Source organism: Drosophila subobscura, chromosome J (assembly GCF_008121235.1).
Source record: "Drosophila subobscura isolate 14011-0131.10 chromosome J, UCBerk_Dsub_1.0, whole genome shotgun sequence".
Lineage (NCBI taxonomy): Eukaryota > Metazoa > Arthropoda > Insecta > Diptera > Drosophilidae > Drosophila > Drosophila subobscura.
In genome coordinates, this window is record NC_048532.1 from 14,289,835 (window position 1) to 14,311,909 (window position 22,075).

The window sequence follows — 22,075 nt, forward strand, 5'->3', positions numbered from 1 at the left end:
AAGTATCTACGATGAGGAAGCGTGACTCTTTATGCTTATAAATTTGGTGGCGGACTGAACATGCGTGTCATCCGGCGCTGCTTTCTGATGCGTCGGTTTCTCACTCTCTGTGCGGCCAACTTGCGTTCGTCTGGTCTGGCCGGTGGCTGTGGCATGTACGGAAGGGGATTGCCACGTTCCCGCCTAAAATTCGAAGAACTCGCTTAGTTTTGCAATTGAATAGGTTGGCTCTTTTATCGACTTACGCGGTACGGCAGGTGCGGCAAGTACCAGTGCTGGTGGCACTATGTGTGTCCCAGCGGCAGTCCATCACCAGGTAGTTACACCATCCTTTGATGTGATTGTATATGAAGAATTTCTTGGCATTTTTATGTGGGTCCTGACCGCAAATTTGGGCATGTCGAATCCACCCAGTCATTCTAGTCCTTTCCTTATTACACCGGATGCAGTGGGTCCACTCCTTTATCTCATTGACGGTATACCAATCCGACTCTTGTAGTGGTTTTCGTGGGGGTTTCACATCCTCGGGCTCGGAGGGCTCTTCGTCGTCGTCAAGCACAATCATATCTTCCGGCTCCGAGCGAAACTCTGGCACCGCCTGTTCGGGCTCATAGCGGAATGGAATTAGAAGATCTGCCGATGAGGGTTGTACGGCGGGTATGTTGACTGTTTCGCTGGGAAATGGCGGCCAGGGCTCGGTGTACACAAAAACATGAAACGAAGCCTGTGCGCACCCAGTGTGGGCCATGGAAAGGTCTATGTCACGCCAAGCATTGCAGTTTATGCACTTTTGTGGTGGCGGTTTGAGACTGCAAAAGCAATGATATTCTCGCCCGGTACCACCAATGCAGTATGGCAAAGTGTGCGGGAGTGAACCGCACCTGCAGCACACGACATCCGGCATAGTTCCATGCATAAAAACAACAAAACAGAGAAAAAACACTGTGTTCAAAAACACAGAAAACTAAAAACTTTACAGAAAGCGGCGTCGTTGATATAAGCATCCGTGTGACCGTGAATTTAGTGGTGAAATATACCAGCTGACCCTCAAAAATATATGATCTTATTTTTAAATATACCGAAAAGTATATTATTTATCGGAAATGGTTCCCTGGTTGGTATTTTTTGGTTGAAGCGATCAATTGAAAATAGTACCGATACCGATATCTCTCATTTTTGCGTTCAAGTACCGGGAGTTTCAAAAAACAAATTCCATAGTAGAAGGCAACAAATTTGTGTTTATGTTTTAATATTATTATATTCCCTTTGCATAGTTTAAGCTTGGACCGGACACCGTCCCTCATTCCACTCATACCATATGATATTATTCATATTTGTTACATTTTCTCATAGTGATAGTTAATGCTAATGTGTATATTTTTTGTATATTGATGACTAAATTGCCATGGCGCAAATGCAAAATGTTGTAAATGAATGTAAATCTTTCAGATTTTGACTATGTATGTACTTTTTTGTTGTATATGCCTGCATGCCTAGCTGTTGTATGTATGTATATAATATGGTTACGACTATCTCTAGGGTATACAATATAATATTAATAGTATTCTACGCTGAAATGCTTCACTGATACAACATTGTTTGTGCGCATGGCGTGGGGTTATGAGCGGGTCTGATGCTGGGAGGATGATGTGCGCTAGGGCAACGGCTACAGCTAGGGCTACGGCTAGGGCTAGGGCTAGGGCTAGAGCTAGGAAGATGGACATTTACAAAAGTCTTAAGCTAAAATGGGCGAAATATATGTACACAGGAATCGAAACTTAAAACTAAGCGACTGACTTTCCGATCTAAATAGGGATCTAAATAGGGATCGTAGTTTGCAGTTTTTATCGACTTTATGCGGAGAGATCGTGCGATCGTAGTGTTGATGCGGCTGCTGCTGCTGCTGCTACTCCTGGGGGTGCTGTGCATTTTCAGATGTTTTGCTCAAAAATATCACAATGCAAAATAAAAGCGACAGACGCCTCTGTCTGCTGTGGGTGGATATGCCAATTTCAGATGTACACCTGGATGGATGTGCATGGGGAACGAAGCGTTAAGGAACATTGCGCTGTCAGGCTGGAAGACTCTGGGCAAGTCTACGCAAACGCTAGACACTGATTCTGTGACCTTAGCGGGCAGGGTGAAGCTGCACCAGTTCGTAATACTGTGCCGTGATGGCGGGACGATCCTGTTGTTCAGGCACCCACTCCGGCGGCCGTTGACAGATGCACCGCCTGCAGCATGACCGTCTTGAGCTCCCTGGCCAAACTATTGATGTGCACCACCGAGTCGACCATCTCCTGCACTGCGCTGCCGCTGGGGAAGTGTGCTGCCGCCTTCTTGGACTTGAGAACACACGTCTTCAGGGCATCGGAGAGGCCATTGGTGCAGTGTAGGATCTTTTCGCGCAGCGCCTCCTTCGAAATATTGCGGTGCACATTGTCGCCGATGGTCACCAGATTGTGGGCACTGACCACCACGAACTTGCCGTAGGCAATGAAGAACTTGGGCGGCTGGTTCTTCTCCACAGTCTCCAGGAACGAGTCGATCGCCTGCATCAGGTTGCCCATGTGCGTGGAGATCTGCTGGGCGTAGTAGCGCACCAGCTTCTTGTCCTTGTCTGTCATCTCCGGCGACTTGCAGGGCGTGGCCGCTGTCGGTGTGGTTGGCACTGAGCTCACTCCTCCCGTCGTTCCCATGGCCGTGCTCTCGGCGGTGCGGATCACCGTGTCGAACTGCGTCTTCAGGCCAACGGGAATGGCCTCGCGCAGCGATTGGTTCTTCTTGGCCGCTGCATCCTTGGACTCGAAGGCCACGTAATCGTAGTCCTCCAGCCACTCGGCGCTGCCTCGGCTGCAGCCATCGCTGGACGCAGGAATGCCTCCGCTTCCTCCGTTCTGTTCCGCGGGCAGCAGACGCTTGAAGAGCAACGAGGCATTGCCCTGGATGAAGCTGGTGGTGGAGCGTACGTCCTCGGTGAGGGTCTGGGCGCAGGCCATCAGCTGATCAAGCGAATCTGGCGGCCGGCAGCCATGCTTCTCGTCACTCCGCGCCAGCACATCCACAGACCATCCGCCCTGAGCGTCCAGGGCCTCACTGGAGTCGTGTATCAGCTTGTTGGCGTCCCGCAGGGCCCGCACCAGCGGCCGCAGCTTCAACGCCAGATTGCGATCCTCCGAACGCGTGGCATTGCCCAGAGCTCCCTCTCCGAACTCGGCCAGATCGTGCAGGGCCGTGCGTAGGCGAAGTGCCGCCAGTTTTAGTTCCATGATGGCCGGTTCCAGCTGGCTGCGGATGCGCCAATTGGGCACCACGAAGCTGAGCAGCCGCGTGATGGCCGACGTGGTCTGGGACTGCAGCTTGGCCAGCGTCTCGAGGGCGGAGCTCAGCTCCAGGGGCAGCTCCTTGACGACGGCGGGACTGCTGTTGCCGTTGCTCTGGGCGCTGGTCAGGCGCTGCTCCTGCTCCTGCAGCGGCGGCAGAGGGAAGTCGTAGGTCAGGCCGCTCGGCTGAAGGGGTGTGCGGCGCACGGGCAGCGGATTGCGGCGCGGGATATCGTAGTCGGGCATGTTGGCCAGCGAGGAGCGGTTCGAGCTGGAGAAGCTGAGGGACAGGCTGTCGCTGGTCAGCAGGGAGGAGGCCGAACTGCTCGGCGTCATCTGCTGCTGCAGCAGGCCGCTGCTGATGAGCGGTCGCGGCACATCGTACGACTCCTCCTCAATGGAGGCGACCACGCTCTTCAGCGATTCGAAGCGCGCTCCCAGTCCGGAGATGGATGTGGGTGTCCTCGGGTGTCCGCCCTTGGGACTGTCGTAGTTCAGCGGCACGGGCGTGGCAGGCTTGGGTATGTCGTAGGTCTCGAACTCGCTGCCACTGCCGCTCCCGTTCTGATTCTGCTGCTGGGCTGCTGCCATCATGGAGAGGTTCTGGTAGATGCTTTGGTTGCTGTAGATCTGCTGCTGTGAGGTGCGAACTCCTGTGCCCGCTCCAGGCAACGACGTAGGCGAGCAGTTGTAGATGTAGACATCACCGTGTCTCTGTGGTGTAATTACCTGAAGCGAAACCAGAGAGAGGAAAAATGCATAGATTAGTCGCCATTAGAGCACATTATGGGTGGTTCTACAGCAACTACGACGACTACTACTACTAATACTACGACTAGTAGCATTCCTGGCTACAACCCACACCCGTGGGCTTATCGATTTTCCTTTGCGCTGCTGCCTGTCTGGCAAGTTCTGTGAATGAACCATCGTCTAGCACTACCAGGGAAGTGTTTCCCTTTCTGGTTGCGGTTTCTCTTCTCACCTGCTGCCTGATTATATCACATTTTGTATCTCAATTATTGCAAAAAGTGCACTAGTATAAAAAGTTGTAAAAAAATAAAGGTGGAAAACTACGGCGTACAAACAACGCGTCGCTGCTCAAAGGAAACCCACGACTGCGACTGCACAGACCCCAAAACTGAGAGTTGTAAACGGCCAAGTGGGGAAATTATCAGAAAAGGGAATTTCTAAGGCGCGTGCGCACTGAACGACAAAAGGGGGAAGGACATTTCCTCTGTCGTTTGCAGTTCAAGGCAGTTCAGTGTCAAGGTAAAGGACCCCCCGTAAAACGAATAAAACTAATAAATAATAGGAATTGTAATAGAGAACTGTGGACATGAATGGGAAATTAATGAACAATGGCTGATGCATGGATAAAATATGATATGCTGGCAAAACTCATTTCCTGCAGAAGAAAAGGAACTATAATTCCCCTTCAGTAAATTGCTTTTCAAACCATATTGATTTGTCATAAAAAACGGATTAGCGACTAGACAAAAAGTTAATCTCGCAGCGCCAACTGCATTACAATGAAGTCACATAAGCCAAATTGGAAAACGAATACGAGCACAACACCAACGTTAAGTTTGTAAATATATGCGAAGGCCTAGCCCGAAACCCTAACCAACCCCAAAGCCTAGTCCGAGACCTAGTCTAGGGGATGCGGATCTGTGGCCATATGCTGCCCGTCGATTGATGAAATATTATTGCGGCATATGTGGCATCAGCGAGGCACGTACCACCGCAGAGGGAAGACACGCCTACCGCTGCTGCAGCGTCAGCGAAATGAATCGATTCCTAATTAAGTAAACCGTTGCGCCAGGAAGTAACCCCTCTAAAAGCGAGAGGATCGATCTATGGAAAAGGGGCAGAGTGGAACAAACAAACAAATGAATAAATGAAGAATGCTCTACCTGAAGTGGACACTCGTGGCTGTGGCTGTGGCTGCAGTCCCCCACCATGCCGTATCGGGTTGCCAGCGAGCGTTCTGTTTCCCTTTTTGTTCTAACCTTAACCATTGAAGTGCCAATTGACGCGTAACACGAGTCAACAAAATGCCAAAAAGAAGGCAAAGAAGTAAAAGGGATACGATGCGATGGAGAACAGCTGAGGCTGCACAAACTGCGGGATGGTTTCGTTAAAAGAATATCAACAACATTCCCTCTTTTATCTTTTATCTAATCGGAGGGGAGAATCAGAGCAGCTGAATGGACAGCTGAGGCCCGCCAGGCGGTGAATGTGAATGCCATTTGAAGTACCAGCAAACACAGAACTAAAGATCATCAAAGACTTGACCACCTGAAAAGTGGTTCTTGGGCTCTTGGGTTTGGCAATTGCACAACCAATCTCCAAGAAGAGCACAACCCAGCAGGGGGTTTGGTTTGGTTTGGTTTATTTTCTTTGTGTTTTGTGGGCTTGGTTGGTCTTTTCCTGTGACCCATATTTTTTGGCCTGACTTTTCTTTCTAGCGAAAATTTCCTTTTTCGTTTTGTTTTTCTATTTGTGTGACCCAAATGAGCAAGTTTCCCGGGCATATATCACGAGATTTGTGTGTTTAGTTCATAGATTTATGACACATTTGGGGCACTCCAGGGGCTTGGGTTTGGGTTGGGCCATCCGCTAGTCCCACATTTAATTGTCTTTTGATAGTCGAAAGATATTTTGTTGTAGTATTCTCCACACGTCAAGGAGTAATTCCAGATTCTTCGAGTGTTCACGGAGGGAGATGTGTATCGTGGTGTCTCAGGAAAACAAATCTTTTTATGTCCTCGTTTAAATTCCACTACCGAAAACAGTAGCAAGCGAGGAGATAATCATCTCGCAGTTTCGTTCGTTGAATGCATTTCAATGCGCCCCTTCCCTCCACGGACACCTGCCCCCCTGGAGAGCGAGAACTGTCGGCAAGGCCCACGCAGTTCTTGAGTTCTTTTGGGATTTCAACATTTTCTCACGTACCGAAAAAACAAAACAAAACAACACAACATCACATTTGTATGGAAAATGTTAATTATCCAAAGAAAGGAAAGAGGAGAAAGAATGAACGATCACTGGGAAAGGGATCTGAGGATCTGCTTTGGGGAAGAACTGTTGTCGAAAGAATGCCGAATGCGGTAATCCCCCGGCTCCCTGCGTAACACTAACGACCTTGCTGCGAACGGATCTCCTCCTCTGCGTTTGTGCAGAGACTTTTCACCGCTTTCCACATACAAAACACTCTGCTATGAATCCGCATTGCTGCCCGATCCACACTCTGGCCATAACTTTGGTCACGCACAAATCTCGGCAGAATCCCAAATACAACAACGACAAAAAAAGAGTTATTGTGGCTGCTCTGATGCTCCGATGCTCTGCTGCGGCACTCGGGGCCTGCATTTGTAACCATTTTTGGGCAATAAAATAAAAATGACATGTTTTGCTCAAGCTCCAAAGAGTCGTCGACGCTCTGTCGCTTCGTCGCTCTCCCGCTCTCTGCTTTTGGACCTGGCCATAAATCTTCATTGGCTTTTGCAGCAGCAGCAGCGCTTGCATTTGGCCACCACCTGACTTTGGTTCGGTTTGCTTTTGCCTCTTGGTTTGGCTTGGTTCGAATGGGTTTTGCTTTTGGCTTTATGGTCAGTGCGTGACCAAGAAGGAGACAAAGACGCAGATAGAGTTGGAGTCTGCTCCAAAGAGCAGTCTCTATGTGGGCTCAAGGAACTTGAAGTTGTCACACAATGTTGTTGGCTGCTGCTGCCGCTGCTGCCGTCTAACGGTGGAGGCGAGTTTTTCCGAAACAAGCACCAGCTTGGGTTTCTGCCACAAAATATACTTAAGTATGTGGGTTGTGGGATGCTGGAATAATACGAGTGGTAACTGTGGCGTTGGGCAGGCAGTCCAACGATTGCACAACATTAGACGAGACATTTCCGTTCTCAATTAGCCCCAAGGAATGTGTGTCGCTGGGCAAAGGCGTTGCAGCGTGCAAGTTTTGTGTGTTTTCAGGGTGTTGCCATGAGATTTGGGATACAATTTAGGCACGATCTATTCAATCTATCTATTTCTGTTTCAGTTGATCCATTTCCAATATCTATTCCTATATCAAACTGTAGATCTCTCATTCTATCCATAAATCTTCCCATTTCCCATCTCTGGGTCACACTTTTCACTTCCTTTCCTGGTTAACAGCAACAAAATCTAAAGTTCGATCAACCTGCACCCAAAAATAGGTCAATAGGGAATGCCACAGAGGAGATTCACTCTTTCATTTCACGTACTCGATTGGGGATAAAGTGTGTGGTGCAAAGTGTTTAGAGCTCTTTTTCCAACATCCCATTTGACGCCTTCGAGTGACAGCTTCAACTTCGCACGCGGCGATTTCCAGAGTCAATCAAATCGAACAAACGAGCGAACAAAGGCCGAACAGCATTTACTGTTTTTTGTCAGACTTTTTATGACTAGGGGAAAAGGTTTCTCCCCGTAACTTCGACTTGGACTGCAGCTTCAGGTCTCGTAATGCAATTCGCAGTTTTTGGGGCCTCCGCTGAAATGGCAGCTGGGGCGTGCAGCAATTTGTGGCCTGCCCCCTACAGCTTACACTGCCGTAGCCAACTGGCTCTCCCCCCGCGCATAGCGTTTACTTTGAATTCGAATTTGAATTTGAATTTATGGTTTCACTTGCCTCCAGTTAAGATTGATAGCTGCCGATAATGCGAGGAAATGTTTACGACTCTGTAATTTGGGTTTCATTTTATTTGATTTGCCTGCGAGCCCCAGCACCAGCCCCCTCCAGAGATCGCTGGGAAAGCGAAAGTCCACCGCATCAAAAATCACTGACCATCCCATCCCATTCCATCTGATCTATGCGATCCATCCATCCATCCATTGGAACGACCCGAACCCACCATGGATGGTGGGCGTATTTGGATGCCAAAGTTCAGGCAGCACTCTCGAAGGCCGCCGCTTGCATGCGGTGCTAATGATGATCCAGCGATCAGATCGTCAATTAAGTTTATGCATTATGCAATATTGGAGTCGAAGAATGGGCAATGGGTAATCCCCATAGAAAACCCATGAAAGCGAAAGGTTTAACAAAGACTGCACTAGCCATGATCTAAAGTGTCACAGATCTCTCCTTGCATCTATTTTGCAGGTTTATCATTGCATCTATCGAAAAGTATCCATCCACCTCCTTCCCCATCTATCTCTTCAGTCTCCTGGCATCATTTATGAGCTCTTTCTCTATTGATCTTGCGATGTGCTCTTCCGATGGCAAATTGTTCGTTTCCTTTAATTTCCAAATCAAACCAAATCAGAGTGAAAGAAATGCAAATAAAACGCATGTCCAGCTGACAAATTGGCAAATTACAAGACCGAATGCAAAGTGGGGGGGAAACCCGTTGGACAGCAGCTGCAGCCAGAGCCCCCAGAGTGCTGCTGCCCCACGAGCACGAGGAGGCACAGTCAGTCACGAGGCGCAGCACAGCCGCAACTTGCAACCGAGGATCGACTGCTTGCAACTCTTATTAATTGCACAATTACGACACGCAGTTGACGTGAGGAGAGGAGAGTTGCAAGGAGAGTGTGGAGGATGGAGGATGAAAGATGAACGATGGACCCCTCAAAGCGTAATGATGGACCGAAGGAGCCACTGCAATGACTTTCTTTCACTTTCCCGACAAATATCATAATTCAGTAGCCACCGGGAGACGAGAAGAGAAGCCGCAGAGCAGCCACAGGAGGATGTATGTAAATGATGCAGAAAGAAACGAAATCAATTAAGAGACCCCAGACTCCCAGAGACTTCCAGAGAGTGGCCGACGAAGCGGAAAATTAAGAAATTGACAAACCAACTGGAACGGGAACCAGGATTTGCAGGGGAACAAATATTTACCTTGTTCGGTGATACATGCCACGATCGTCTCGCGCCGCGTCCCTGTGTGGCAGACGACGATTCCTGGCCATTTGTCGTTCCTTGGCCATTTGTCACCCCACCACCACCTGAGGACGAGGCTGCACTGATGATGGACCCATTCTCATAGATCTCCGCGGAGCAGATGGAGCTGTTTAGCGTCGCGGTGCTCGCTGCCAGCGAGGGTATCGGGGAGCTGGCCGGCGATGGCGAGAAGCAGCCCGAATCGTACGAGTTCAAAATGCGTAACCGGTTGCCGGGGCATAGACCCTGAAAATAGAGAGAAATTTAGTGAAAATTGCAAAAAAAGCAACAAATGATTCATATAAGCATTTGGTTAGGGAAACTCGATCAAGTCAAAGCGTAGGGAAAGCCAAAGAAAAATTATAAAAAAAAACTATGAAAGTTTGCACATGGAAGCCGCATGGAATTTTTAAGTATTTTTGCATTTCCAATTCTCAAGTTCTCAAGCCTCAACCCCCTGCACTCCATTCTTCAATGTCTGCTCTCAATGATCTCAATTGATTTTGATTGCTTTTTAATCAGCTCAATGCTGAATGAATTATTAATGAAAAATATATATTGTACAAAAAAAGGCTAAGGAAAACATACTGCAAACATTTTTCGCTTGTTTTTAATTGCCAGACGCATTCCTTGCCATTCTATTTAAGATCTGTTGCAGATCATTGCTGTCCCACATGTTTAATGCAATTTTCCGACACCGATCTGTGGTGTGAGATGTTCTCCAAAAAAAAAATGTTCCCATTGCTGTGTGGTTGCTGTTGCTGCCTTGGGGGCAACATCAAAGTGTACCACAAAATCTTGTCAACATGTGTTTTTCGCGATCGAAATTTATGCCAAAAGTTGATTTTTATTTATAACACACTATTTTTTATGTGTTTTCCACTGCTGCCTCTGTTGTCGGCAGGCACTCAATTGTCCGTTTTTGGGTTAATTGTTTCCATTAAAAAGTTGCAGCTACTTTTTAATTAGAAACAATTGGCGGCCAGCAATGGACCGTGGCACATACTACATACATAGTATCTGTATCTATAACGCCCGCCTGCCAATTTTGATTTCCATTTTGATATATGTTTTGACACCATCATCATCAGGCATCGCCAGCCGTTCCGCCCCACTCGGCCGATGGGTTGTTGTTTTTCTAGCTGCTGGCGGCGCCAATTGAGTTGTTAATTAAAAATTGCCGCCGAGCGACGTGCAGAAATTTGAAAATTTGCGATCATTTTTGTGATCTGAAGTTTGAAAAGTTGTTTCTGTTCAGTGGGGTGCGGATTAGCTGCTAGTTGGTGGGGTTAATCAGCCACAGGAGGGAGCGGTTCAAGGTTGCCTCGGGGCAAGCCGAACGAGTGGGAGATTAGATTAGAGATCATTAACAAGTTCGTTCGCAAAATTGAGGTTGAAGTTTGCGGTGGGAAAGGGTTTGCCAGCAGAAGAAGGTTTGCATTTGCCATTGATAAATGAGATTTGGTTTAGAAAGTTTGCTCGAAGCAGAGGTTACTGGGGGTTATGGCGAAAGAAATATGGGAAATATCTGGGCACTTTTTTCAGGTACTTCCCCTTTCTGAATGTGAACTCTTTCATATCGCAATTCAAGTCTTTATTTCTTTATCTGCCCATAGGAATTTCCTTGGAACAGTTGTATCACTTCGGTTTCCACTTTGTTTACCATCGAAATCGAAGCGAAACGAGGCGAAACGAAGCAAACAACTTCGACCTCTTTATCCACTCCACACAAGATAATGTTGTATGCCCCACAGTTGCTGTGTGGCAAGATAATGCTGTATGCACTTTGGTAATCTGTAATCTGTGGACTGTGTCTGGCAATGCTCACAACCCCCTTTCAGGCATTAGGTGGCCATCATTTTGATGATGATGATTATTATAACAGGCTGCAGACACAATTAAAGTGCCAAAGAAGATGTGTAATTTATATGCGCACAGCCTCTAGGGAGGGGATGTGGCAGCTCCCGCATGCTGCATGCAACGCCATCAATTGGGCCACGTGCCAGCGATGATGAAGCGTTGAAACAATTACAGAAATTAAATTAAAATTTTAAATGAGTTTTTTGTTTTTTATTCCCCCTTGAGAGGCGGAATGGGAAAAATGGAAATGGAAAAAGTTATGCAAATGCCTTCGGATTGCTTAATTACAAATGCAGACAAAACCCAGACGGAGAACAACCCAACCAACGGATACTCGTAATTTAAGAACAAGAAAAGGAATGAAAAATAAATGAAAACATGAAAAAGAAGGCGTTTCCCTGTTAGCTCTTGATGGCTCGGCGCTCGGCTCGGCCCCAAAGATGTTTTGACTTGATTTGGGTTCTCTCTGGTTCTCTCAAGATCCCTCCTTGAATATTCCACTCACCTGTCGGTTCTTCAGCGCACAGAGCCACCATCCCTGGATGCCCTCCGTGTCCTGTTCGATGACGGTGAGGATGTCCCCCTTCTTGAAGGGCAGCTCGTCGGGGCTGTCTGCATAATTATCATATATGGCCTTGGCATAAAGTTTCTGCAAATAAATCAACGAACAAAAATGAAACAATTAAGAAAAAAAGATACTCCAGTTTTATCCGAGGAATGAGGCGATTTATGCTGCGTTTTTTCACATCTAAGAGAAGCCGCAAGCGAAGCAACAATTTCAATGGAATTTCAAAGACGTTCTCGCGGGCGGGGCTTGACCAGCAGCAGCCACTGACCCTGTGTGCCGCCTCTGTTCCCCCTGTCCTCCCCCTCCTCGACCCGATCTAACTGCCACTGCCACTACCTTGCCATACCCAAAAAACTTCCATCATTCATAAGAATTTCGTCGTTTGCTGATCTTTAGCTTTTACGCACACAAACACACACCACACACATAAATATTTCTCTTCTTTTTAGGTAGCAAAATGTTTTGGGGAATGGAATACAAAGAACTGCAGAAAAAACTGCAAAGACCAAACGAGAAGAAAGACAACAACAAGCAGGCAAAAAACAATGCCAATTTTTTGTGTGTTGCCTCAGCCCATGCGGCGCTCGCTTCATTAGTTTAGCTGGAATTTCAGGTCAACTTGGGTTGGTTTTTCGGTTTATTTGGGTTTGCCTCTAACAGTGGAGTAGAGAGAGATATCCCAGATAGTCCCACACAGGCGGGGGAAGTTGTCTAGAATTGATGGAATCTCTCGGAGGATGTGAGCAAGCAACTTCTAAGAGAGAGATTGGAATCAGACATTTGTTGATCATTTCCCTAGCACTCCCTTGAACTGATTTCAATCAACAAAACTTCAACATCCTGCTAGCCCTTTGGGCCAGTAAACTACTTTATGGCAGGGGAACATTAATCATCTGCACGAACATTAACATTCCTTCAATCAGATTTAATCACTTGAAATGAAACTCTTTCCAGCATACATCGTTTTCTTTTGTCTCTAAATCACTGACCACGAGTGTTGCCTGGTGGGGAGTGGAGGGGGCCAAAGGTTTGCTTTGCTTTTCTTCTTCTCAATGAATGTCTGCGTCCATGTGTAATTGCTGTACATGTGTTCGAGTGTGTCTCTCTCTCTGTGACTTTGTATTTGTGGTCGCGGGTTAAGCGTTGTGTGCTTTTAATTTCGTACAGAAATCCAAAACGAACCGTTTTGAACTCGAACTCAAAGCTGCAGCGGCAGCGACAAAAGCCGTGACTGCTCCTTCCTCCTTTACCATTAATGGTACCCTGTGGCAAATGGGTATGCTCAGTACGTTAAGTGTAAGTTTTTTAGATCTCCGAAATTAATAATTATTACTGTCAGAAAACAGAATTGTTGCTCTTTTATAGTACGAAAAGCAAAGGAACTTTTTTTAGTGTTACTTGCACTCATTTGCAAATTATTTATCACCCACTCCAGGAGTTCCCTTTGCAGTACTGAGTATCCCTTTGTCGAAATGCCAAAACTCTTCACCGTTCTTACTTGTGTCTACCCTACTCCACTCTTGAGTTCTCCCCCGCTCTCTTTGTACCGTACCTTCCACTCTCGTACTATCCCTCTTCCACTGCTACGACTAATATGAGCTTCGGCGGATACTGTGCTTAGCAAGTGGGGCGGGGAAACGGCGGTTAAAGCGCGAGAGAGAGCGCTGTGATCGGCAAGCGAAGCGATTACAATATCGAGCGTACAATCGCGAGTGAACTTTCAACTCGGGGTTTCAGCGTTTGATACTCGTACATACATACGTCTGTGGGTAAGTGCAGGTACGTTATGAAACCCGTTTCGCCAGAGACGGAGTCGGAGGCTATTCTACTTTTCAATTTCGAAAGCGCGATGGAAGCGCGTTCAAATGTCAAAAAGGAAAATGAGCGCACTTGAAGTTCAGCGTCAGACATCACAGAGTGTGACACTTGAACGATGTTAAGGCAAAGGAAAGCAAACAATCAAAATGTTTGTTGGGTTTTGAGCGCCAGGGTTGTCACCGTATCTCACCGTAATTTCGTTGCTTTCTTCCCTGCTATCTCGCACTCTTTTAACACCACGCTAATTGAAGGGGCAAATATTTAAAGTTGAGAATTGGAAGATTGAAGTTCCGCCTGCGGTTCCCCAATGCCCGTTCGAAGCAAACAAAAATCAAATTTCTGTTTGTGTGGGTTAGGAAAAATTAGGCTTAACCCCATGGCCAAGGCAAGGGGTTTCTTGACAGATGTTTATTTGTTTCTTCGAGAGTGACTTTAATTGGTTTGCTTAGTGCATTTTTCTTGTCTATCCGACGAGAAACGGAACCGAAAAGAGGTAGATCCCATTCCTAGATTTCCGACCCATGCAAATGCTTTCTGTTCAGGGCTGTGGCCATAAATGCTGTCATAAATCAACGAAAAGAGTCAAGTAAATTTAATAAAAGTAATTTTTGCCTTTGGGCTCTGTATCTGCTGCTTATTTCCTTTCATTTCGGGCTCCGAATTTCGAACAGTGAGAGAGTTGCCCGGCCATATATTGTTTTTAATGGCTCCACCAAATGGCCCATAGCTGTGGCCCCAGACGAGGCTTTAATTCGCACAAGCAACAACACATTCGAGTATTCGGCAAAGCAAACTTCATTTTTGGTTATTTATGCACGAGTGTTCTTTGAGAAATTGCCGAGTGGCACTGATCCATGCCAAAAGATCATTCAATTACTCAATTCCAACATTCTTTATCTTTATCCTCTTCGCTTTATTTTTTGCACATTTCGCTGTGGCCCATAAATAATCAAGTCAGAAAGCGAAGAAGCCGCCAACAAACAGCTTAATGAGCACTCAAAAACTCACAAACCACACAAAACCTCGTTGGTTACGCCGATCCACGGCTCAGAGACCTGACAATGATGACAATTTGCTTTTTGGCTTTACGGCGCTCCAAGAGAGAGACCATTAACCGCATTAGAGGGGCCTGTTACCCTGGAGGGTATACGCGTACTCGATGCCAATCAATGGCCATGTCTTGGCAATATTTTGCTACACAAAATTGGAGCAGTTTTCTTTCCTCTCTTTTTTTTTTGGCAATGACAGTTCGTCCGAGTGATAACCCAACCCCTGGAGAGCTGATAAGTGGTTATAGTCTAAAGTCAAGCGCTTGCTTGCGTGACAGATAATATTTTTTGTCAATTTTAATTAACAGAATTTGACGAAATTGAAAAATAGAAGGGAATGACTTGGAGTAGCGTAGCCCAGGAGGGGGTCTTAATGGCAAATAAAACTCTCCAAAAATTGCGGTGAGAAACATTTCAAAGTGGGGAAGCGAATGTTAAGAGACAATTATAGATTTTTGCTCAATGGAGAACATTTTACAAGCAGCTTTATATGGTTTTTCCTGTCAGAATTTCGCTGATAGTAAAAAATGCAATTAGTAGAGTGAATCTTTGAAGCAACTGTTCCCACATATCACGTATCTTGTGCTGAGTTCACTCTATTTTGCCATATCTGTGCTTATGTATTTCGCACCTTATAGACCCCCCTTTGTAATGTTTAACCTGCTTAGCCATTCATCTATTTTTAACACCTGAGTGCGTCACTTTCCTTCAAGGTTCGCTTGTGAGCAAACTTTGGACTTGGTCGAAGGCTATGACTGATTAAAAGGTTTTCTGTGGCAGCAACAACTTCTTCTTCTGCGGGCAGTTTTGGGTAGAAAATATTTTTGTTGGTTTATAATAAAACGCCATATGTCGTCGCGTTGAACTGGTTTCTTTTTCAGCAAAAATATAAAAATAAACAAAATGTTTACTGCTCGCGCGGCTCACATGTGGCGGCGGCGGCCTTTTCGTCACATTTCGTCAAGTTGTGTGCAAAAAATACATAAAAAATAAAAAAACAATCTGTATAAGACTCGGTGTGACAATAAAACTTAAAAAGCGGGCCAACTCAATCGGAGAGAAACACGTTCCTGGGAGATACGACAGATCCGAGAGATGGAGAGATAGAGAGGCAGCAAGACTGGGTCGAAAGCCGTTTTTGCCATTGATGCTAAATTGCATTGACAAGTGCACGAAATCAAATTTAGCATCTCCTCCGCATCTCAGCCACATGTCAGACAGGCATTGTACGGACCACTGGGCTGTAAGCGAGTCAATGAAAGTGCAATTGATCCACACAATCACCACACAATCCATCCACCCATTGGAACCTGCTCCAGCTCTACAGCTCCACCCTTTAACAATGGGGATGCAAAAGTCAATTGCATTTCGCATTCCTTCAATAGACGGCAACACGCCCCAAGTATTTCTCATTCAATTTGCATTCTTATTGCTCAACTCTGGAAGGGCCAGTCGCTCCCATGCTCTCTAGCTTTTGCTTTTGATCTTTTTACTAGATATAGAATATTCTTATAGATTCTTAAGGTTGATTAAGCAAATCATAGATGTGTGGGGTCAAGTAGAGTTAAGGAATAGATTGAAGAAGCGAAGAGGGAGATATTGTGCAACTTTCAGTACTTCCCATGGAACAAAAGGGAACTTTTCTCGCGCCAATTCTTCCCCGAAAAATGCAAATTAACCACAAAAGTGGAACGTAAGATGTTGCCCAACCGTAAGGGAAGTGACTCACAAAACAAACCCGAATCATCAGTGCAAACACATGCCAATTTCAATTAACTTAAGTAACTTCTGTGCAAAATAATAAACCCGAACGCAAAGAAGTAAAACGAGGTCCAATAACAAAGGAAAATACCTAAATTGTTGACTTTTAAATATTAAAGAACAAATAAAAACGAAATCTATACACAAAAGTATTGCCGACCTTCGCAGCAAAATTTCAAGTGAAATACGCAAAAACGTTGCAAAATTTACTTCCCTCCACGAGAAATCGAGAAAACTGGAACCGTACCGCCGGCATTGTGGCAGTAAATACATTGTATACCTCTCTATGGAGAGGGAGAGACCCATTCGATGAATCAACGGAAACAACAACCGGGCTAAAATCAATTTTGAAGCGTGTCTGTAAAACATTTTTGTGTTGTTGTTGCTGTACGAGTACGAATAGTTTTGTTGTACACTTATTTTTATGGCTTGGAGTGTGTGTTTCATAATGGATTTTTTCACATGCAACCAGATGAGTGTAGAAGTACGAGACCCCCAACCCTAGACATTAAAGATATTTGAATGCAAATAACAAAACAAAAGATCAATCATTTGATAAGCAACAAAAAGATTAACACAGAATTTTGTGTACAGTAAAACATTAAATAATAAACACAAAGAAATGTCCCCCTAAGGCACTGCAAGTGCCAATTAAAATGATTGCATAGGAAAGAACTCAAAGAGCATAAAAAAAACAAAGAGAAACCCAAAATAAAATATGCATAAAACAACGAAAATTAAGGAAAAAACATTTAAACTCAAGCAATTTGTTGAAGAGATTCATTCAATCAGCCTTCTCGACAGCATTTTACGAGATTTATTTTCTGTTCAAGACTTTGCTTTGGGTGTTGTTGTGTCTCGGAGTCGTGGAAGAAGTCATTAAGTCGACTTTGAGATTAGGTCTGAAGTGAGGAATACCCCGCACGTGACTCATGCAAGAGGTATGATTGGAGTTTGCTTATGGCTTTTGTTACGGCCAGAAGTTCCGCATCCAACTCTTTCCTCTAACCAGTTTTGTTCCCTCTTTCTCGCTGAAGAAGATCTCTTCTCCCACGTGAAATGTTTGTGTGTTGGCTGCCTTGAACCCTGAATGGAAATGGATGGAGTATCTAAGGCACTTTTATCGTTCGTTAGGCGACTTATGATGGATTACTGTTTCAGGGCTCTATTTATAAGCCTACTTCTGAGGCATTGGCCCACGCAAAGAGATGGTTAATGAACGAAAGTGAGATGACAAGACGTTGGCTTGACGGATGAAGAGGAAATGACATCTTCAAGAGGGGATCAGCTCAGATCAGATCAGTGGAGTTTCTTCTGAGAAGTGATGAATAATTGGCAGTATCGCAGCAGTAAATGACTCTCTTGTAACTTATTCAATCATCGCTTGAGCTCATGCACTTTTCCCATCCAAAAAGCCAATTCAATTCACTGCAATTCATTCGCCGCCAGGCGAACTCCAGTAGCCCATCCGTAAGTTTGGTGTAAATGGGCCCATTAAGTGTCTTGTGCGAGCCATTGGATGTGGTGTGTTGTGTTGTGATGTGAGGAGCGAATAACCGCAGGCTGAAACACTCTGAAATCACTGCACTGCCAACTGCGATGATGGCCTAGCCCACTTACGAGCCACAATATAAGTTTTATTGCTCTGCTCTGCTCAGCTGATGGAGCTGAGTCGCTCCGCTTACGACCAGTTTTGCCTCCAGTCCTTATCTAGAGAGCGAGAGAAGAAGACTCCCCCCGCAGTAATGCTGCCTCTCTCTCTTGGCCATAAACGATGACAAGCTCATTCCATAACACATTTCCGGTGTGGCTGGGGGGCCATTAACTAAAGACTCAGAGAGTACAGAGTACAGAGAGCAAATGTGGTGCAAATTATCAGTGTGCCTTTAAGGCCAATTTGCAATTGTTTAATCACTGTAAACACTCGGAACAATACAGTCTCGCCCAGACTCGACCTCAGCCTCAATGTTGCACCTGGGTTCTACGACTTTTGAAGGACCGTCTCCGTCGCCGATTCGTAGACCAATTAGTCAAGTCAGTTTCCATTATTTTTCTCTCTTTCTTTCTCTGTTTTGCAGTGAGGTGTGAGTGAGGTCCTGGACGTGACATGACATATTCATATTTCACAATGTAAACTTGTGCACGTTCGCTCCACTCTCCTCTCTCTGCTGAGCGTTGGGTAAACAATGCGCATTCGTATCCCATAGATACTCACACAAAAGAACAAATAAGAAGGAGAAATACTCAACATTCCCCGACTGTAGAGTTACCTTTAAAGAACCCTTCTAAAAAGAGTTGCCAGAATGGCAGTAAGAACTTCGTTTGAACCTCGTACTGGAAACTTGTTTTCTTCATGCTGTTACGATCGTTAAACATATTCGAAAATATATAGATAATAGTTACACTTTCCGCTAACAATTTTCACCATTTGAATCTCAACAAAAAGCACTTCAAGCAGGGCATTCCCCATTGTTGGACAATCCTCACTCCTCCCACACACGAGTATTTGCTGATGTATTCCCATCATGTTTACATGGCAGCAGGGAGTGACACAGCACCACAGCACAGGCGCGGCGTTCCTCTTATCGCATGCCTCTTATCAACAGTTTGGCCCGCGGGCAGTGCATTTGTCTCACGTTTCTGCATGGCCAGCGGGAAAGTGGCAACGCAAAAAGAGACAGAAAGAGTGAGCTGAGGTGCCAAAGGCCAAGAGACACTCACAGACAGACGCACACCTAAGCGACCTGTACTTATGGTTGTATTTTCCTCATTATCGACACTCTCTTGGCCATAATTTTCCGTGTGCACTGTGTGTGTCTCTCACTCTCTAATCCATTTGGCTGACATGTTTGCTTCGGCAAAAATGATAAGGAGCGTGGACGGGGCGTAGAGGTTGGCTGGTTCGTTGGGTTGGTAGCACATGACTCTGCCTGCCACTGCCACTGCCACCAATTGTTAGATAATACGTGAAGAAGTGAATATATGGCCAAACGCAAACGCAACGCAACGAAACCTCAACTTCAACTCAAGTGTCGAATGCCGAGATAAAATACCTTTGAGCACACAAAAAGCGAAAGTTTTTCTACTTCGTTGGGTTTTGGGTTTTTGTTTTGAAAAGAGGCTCATGGAAAACTCATATTTGATACAGCGGAAAAGCGGTTGGAGAGGCTGCTGCGGTAAGGGAATAATTACGTGGTTGCATGGTTCTCCACCCTCCAAAGTCCCCCAAAGTCTTATCTTATGACAAATTCTTTCATTTATTTCTGCATCCCTCATTCTCTCTCTCTCTCTCTCTCTGCAACTCTTTGCTTACCTTAACCTTGCCTCTCATTCATCAATTTCCAGCTGCCTGCCAATAGCTTGGCCGGACAACCTGTTAAACAAATTTGAATTCGCAAAATGTTTGCACAACTTGAGCACTGAAATAAATTAGCTTACTTACGACTTCAGAGCAGCTCTCTGTCTCTGTCTCTTCTGTCTCTGTCCCCTGTCTGCGTCTTTGGCTTTTACACGAGTAAAGTGTGTCTGGCCATCAAGTGGGGTACTGGGAGGGGGAACAGCAGCACAGATGTAAATGCAAATGCAAATGCACTCCACACAACACTCTCCACCCTGTAGCTGTACCTGTGTACCTCTATTTTCTACTCGCCACTCAATATTCTGTGGCTGTGGCTGTGGCCTGTTGTCGTTGTCGTTATTAAGCTTGAAATTAAATAAACAACAACGGCTAATTACAAGAGTCGTGTCTGGAGTCCTGTTTTGGTTACTTGTTCCCTGCTCTAACAGTCGCTGACACAAAGTATGGGCCATTATTGAAGGGCTGCCCGAGGGGCATGCAGCACCGTCGCTGCAGCACCACAGATGCATCCATCACAGAGAGACCGAGAGGCCAGCAGGGACAGAGGCAAGGGGCAGGGAGGAAGACACAGGTGAGATTAAAATAAATGTGCTCCAAATGCGCACAAATGCGAAAAGTAATTGACGCTGGAGCGTGTCTTGAGATGTCTGGCAAGAAGCCGGTTCCAGTTCTCAGCTTAGATTTCAAAATGCAAACAGCGGAAAACATTCGAAGATGGCTTTCCGACACAATCTCCGTAGGTCTTTGAATCTAGAGATGGCAGCGTGATGCACTCATAGCCTTGAGGTGGATCTCCTCTTTGGCTCCCCTGCAACTTAGAAATTCCTTCATTCGTGTCACGCTTACACCTCTGGACAGCCAATAGTACATCCTACAAAGGGTACCTAAAGGGTTTATTAGCATGCCGCTGACTGATGGCAATTAATAGTTCTCCATGGACTGTAGACTCCATCTTCGGCCTATCCCATCCCATCCTAGAGGACGTGCGCCTGACTGAAGGCCCGCAATTAAGGGGAGACTAATGGAGGAGGACGTGGAAGGAAGGAGAATGAATGCCAAGTAAGGCATTCAGATAGATGCATAGATCCCCCTGTGGCATGGCAAATAAAATCAGTTATTAATAGTCGCGAACGTGGAGCCGTTGATTTCTTTTTGCCGAGGATTTCAATTGATTGAAAGGCCAAGTGAGAAGCCTATAAATAATCAAGGGCCCAGGGAGAGAGAACCCAAGCCAAGCGCCCCATAAGGCAATAAATTCTCATGGGCCCAAAGACCACGCACGTTGCCTAGGAAAATTGATTGAAGGAATGGCCAAAGGCAGAGTCAGAGACGGAGTCAGGGGCATGGGAATGGTTTTCCCTTATCGGGTAATAGCGGAATAGGCATGACCAAAAACGATAAGGGCAAGTCCAAGGGCTGTGCCCAAGCACCACATTGAAGTTCTGGGCAAAATCTAATCAGTCTTAATTGAGCGTCACACCAAAAACCAAAGACAAAAAGACACAAAGACCCTTAAACTGTCAGGGAAACTTAGAGAACGAAACCGAAATCGAAACCGATAAAATGGAAAAACGAAACTAAACCCAAGTAGCATCGTCTGCAGCATATCTCTCAATATTAATTACGATTATGTCAGAGGAGGTCTTCAGGTCTTCAGTCTTCTACCCGTCTTGAGTTTATCTGCAGGATAACCGCAGAGCAGCGCCGCAGAGACTCCCTGAGGGACATCATTTTTCCACATTTTCCTCTCACTGATTAAGTGGGCGCCCCACAGCTCTAGCTCTTCGCTCTCCTCTCTCCTCTGCGTCTAGACATACAATTTTTCTCCTTCGACATTTAATTTTTGAGTGTGACGCGGAGACTCGGAGAAAATTGATTAGAATTAATGTCTGTCCGTGGCGTCGTCAGGCGCTGAAGTTGATTGAATGACTTTTTGGGGGGGACTTGACTACTGATGAAAATATATGGCAGCATAAATCTATTGATCAACATTCGTCGCTGATCACAGATCGATTGAGTGCCGCGCTGCCATTAAATCATATTTTCCTTCACAGCAACAAAATCGATTCGGATTGCGCCGCTTGCATTCCAAACTTTAATCAATTGGAATTTTTAAAGTGGACTTTAAATGAACTGCAAAGTGTTTGGTAATGATCATTGCAGAGTGTCGGCAAAAATAGCAGTTGAAGTTGGTCTAATGGGTTCCCACTTTAGGTAAGAAAATATGAAAGAAATTCCTTTCTTTTTTACCGTATCAGTCAAAGCTCTTACTTACTAATCGAACTAATCGAAAGCCTACTTGATACCCAATCTAATCGGTGGCTCCTTCTTCTTTCATTTACTATAGAGCCCACATAAATATAACTTTGGGGAACCACAAGCGAGTGCAGAGTAGATTCTTTATCGCGATGAGCTCATGTGTTGTAT

General features: G+C 45.6%; 2 protein-coding genes across 7 annotated transcripts in view; both read right to left on the reverse strand.

Annotated features, from left to right (window-relative positions):
• Position 1: 1 nt before the first annotated feature.
• On the reverse strand, positions 2–21,787 carry LOC117892916. 2 transcript variants are annotated; one of them, XM_034799230.1, is made up of 4 exons: positions 21,783–21,787; positions 12,500–12,505; positions 246–574; positions 2–183 (listed from the first exon to the last, which is right to left on the reverse strand). In XM_034799230.1, the coding sequence occupies exons 3-4, from the start codon at positions 563–565 to the stop codon at positions 36–38; spliced, it is 468 nt and encodes a 155-aa protein (XP_034655121.1). In that variant the 5' UTR covers positions 566–574; positions 12,500–12,505; positions 21,783–21,787; the 3' UTR covers positions 2–35. The 2 variants fall into 2 exon arrangements, with proteins under 2 accessions (XP_034655121.1, XP_034655120.1); XM_034799229.1 differs by lacking the exons at positions 12,500–12,505; positions 21,783–21,787 and having other exon boundaries at positions 246–1,027.
• The window catches only part of LOC117892906 (breast cancer anti-estrogen resistance protein 1), a 66,748-nt gene continuing 45,911 nt past the window's right edge, over positions 1,239–22,075 (reverse strand). For 4 of the 5 annotated variants that reach the window (XM_034799210.1, XM_034799212.1, XM_034799211.1 and 1 more), the window contains 3 exons: positions 11,600–11,743; positions 9,193–9,480; positions 1,239–4,052 (listed from right to left, as the gene is read on the reverse strand). In XM_034799210.1, coding sequence (XP_034655101.1) covers positions 2,196–4,052; positions 9,193–9,480; positions 11,600–11,743 — 2,289 coding nt within the window. In that variant the 3' untranslated portion in view covers positions 1,239–2,195. Of the gene's footprint in view, positions 4,053–4,305; positions 4,407–9,192; positions 9,481–11,599; positions 11,744–22,075 lie in introns of those variants that run through there. The other variant, XM_034799215.1, reaches the window with a different exon arrangement.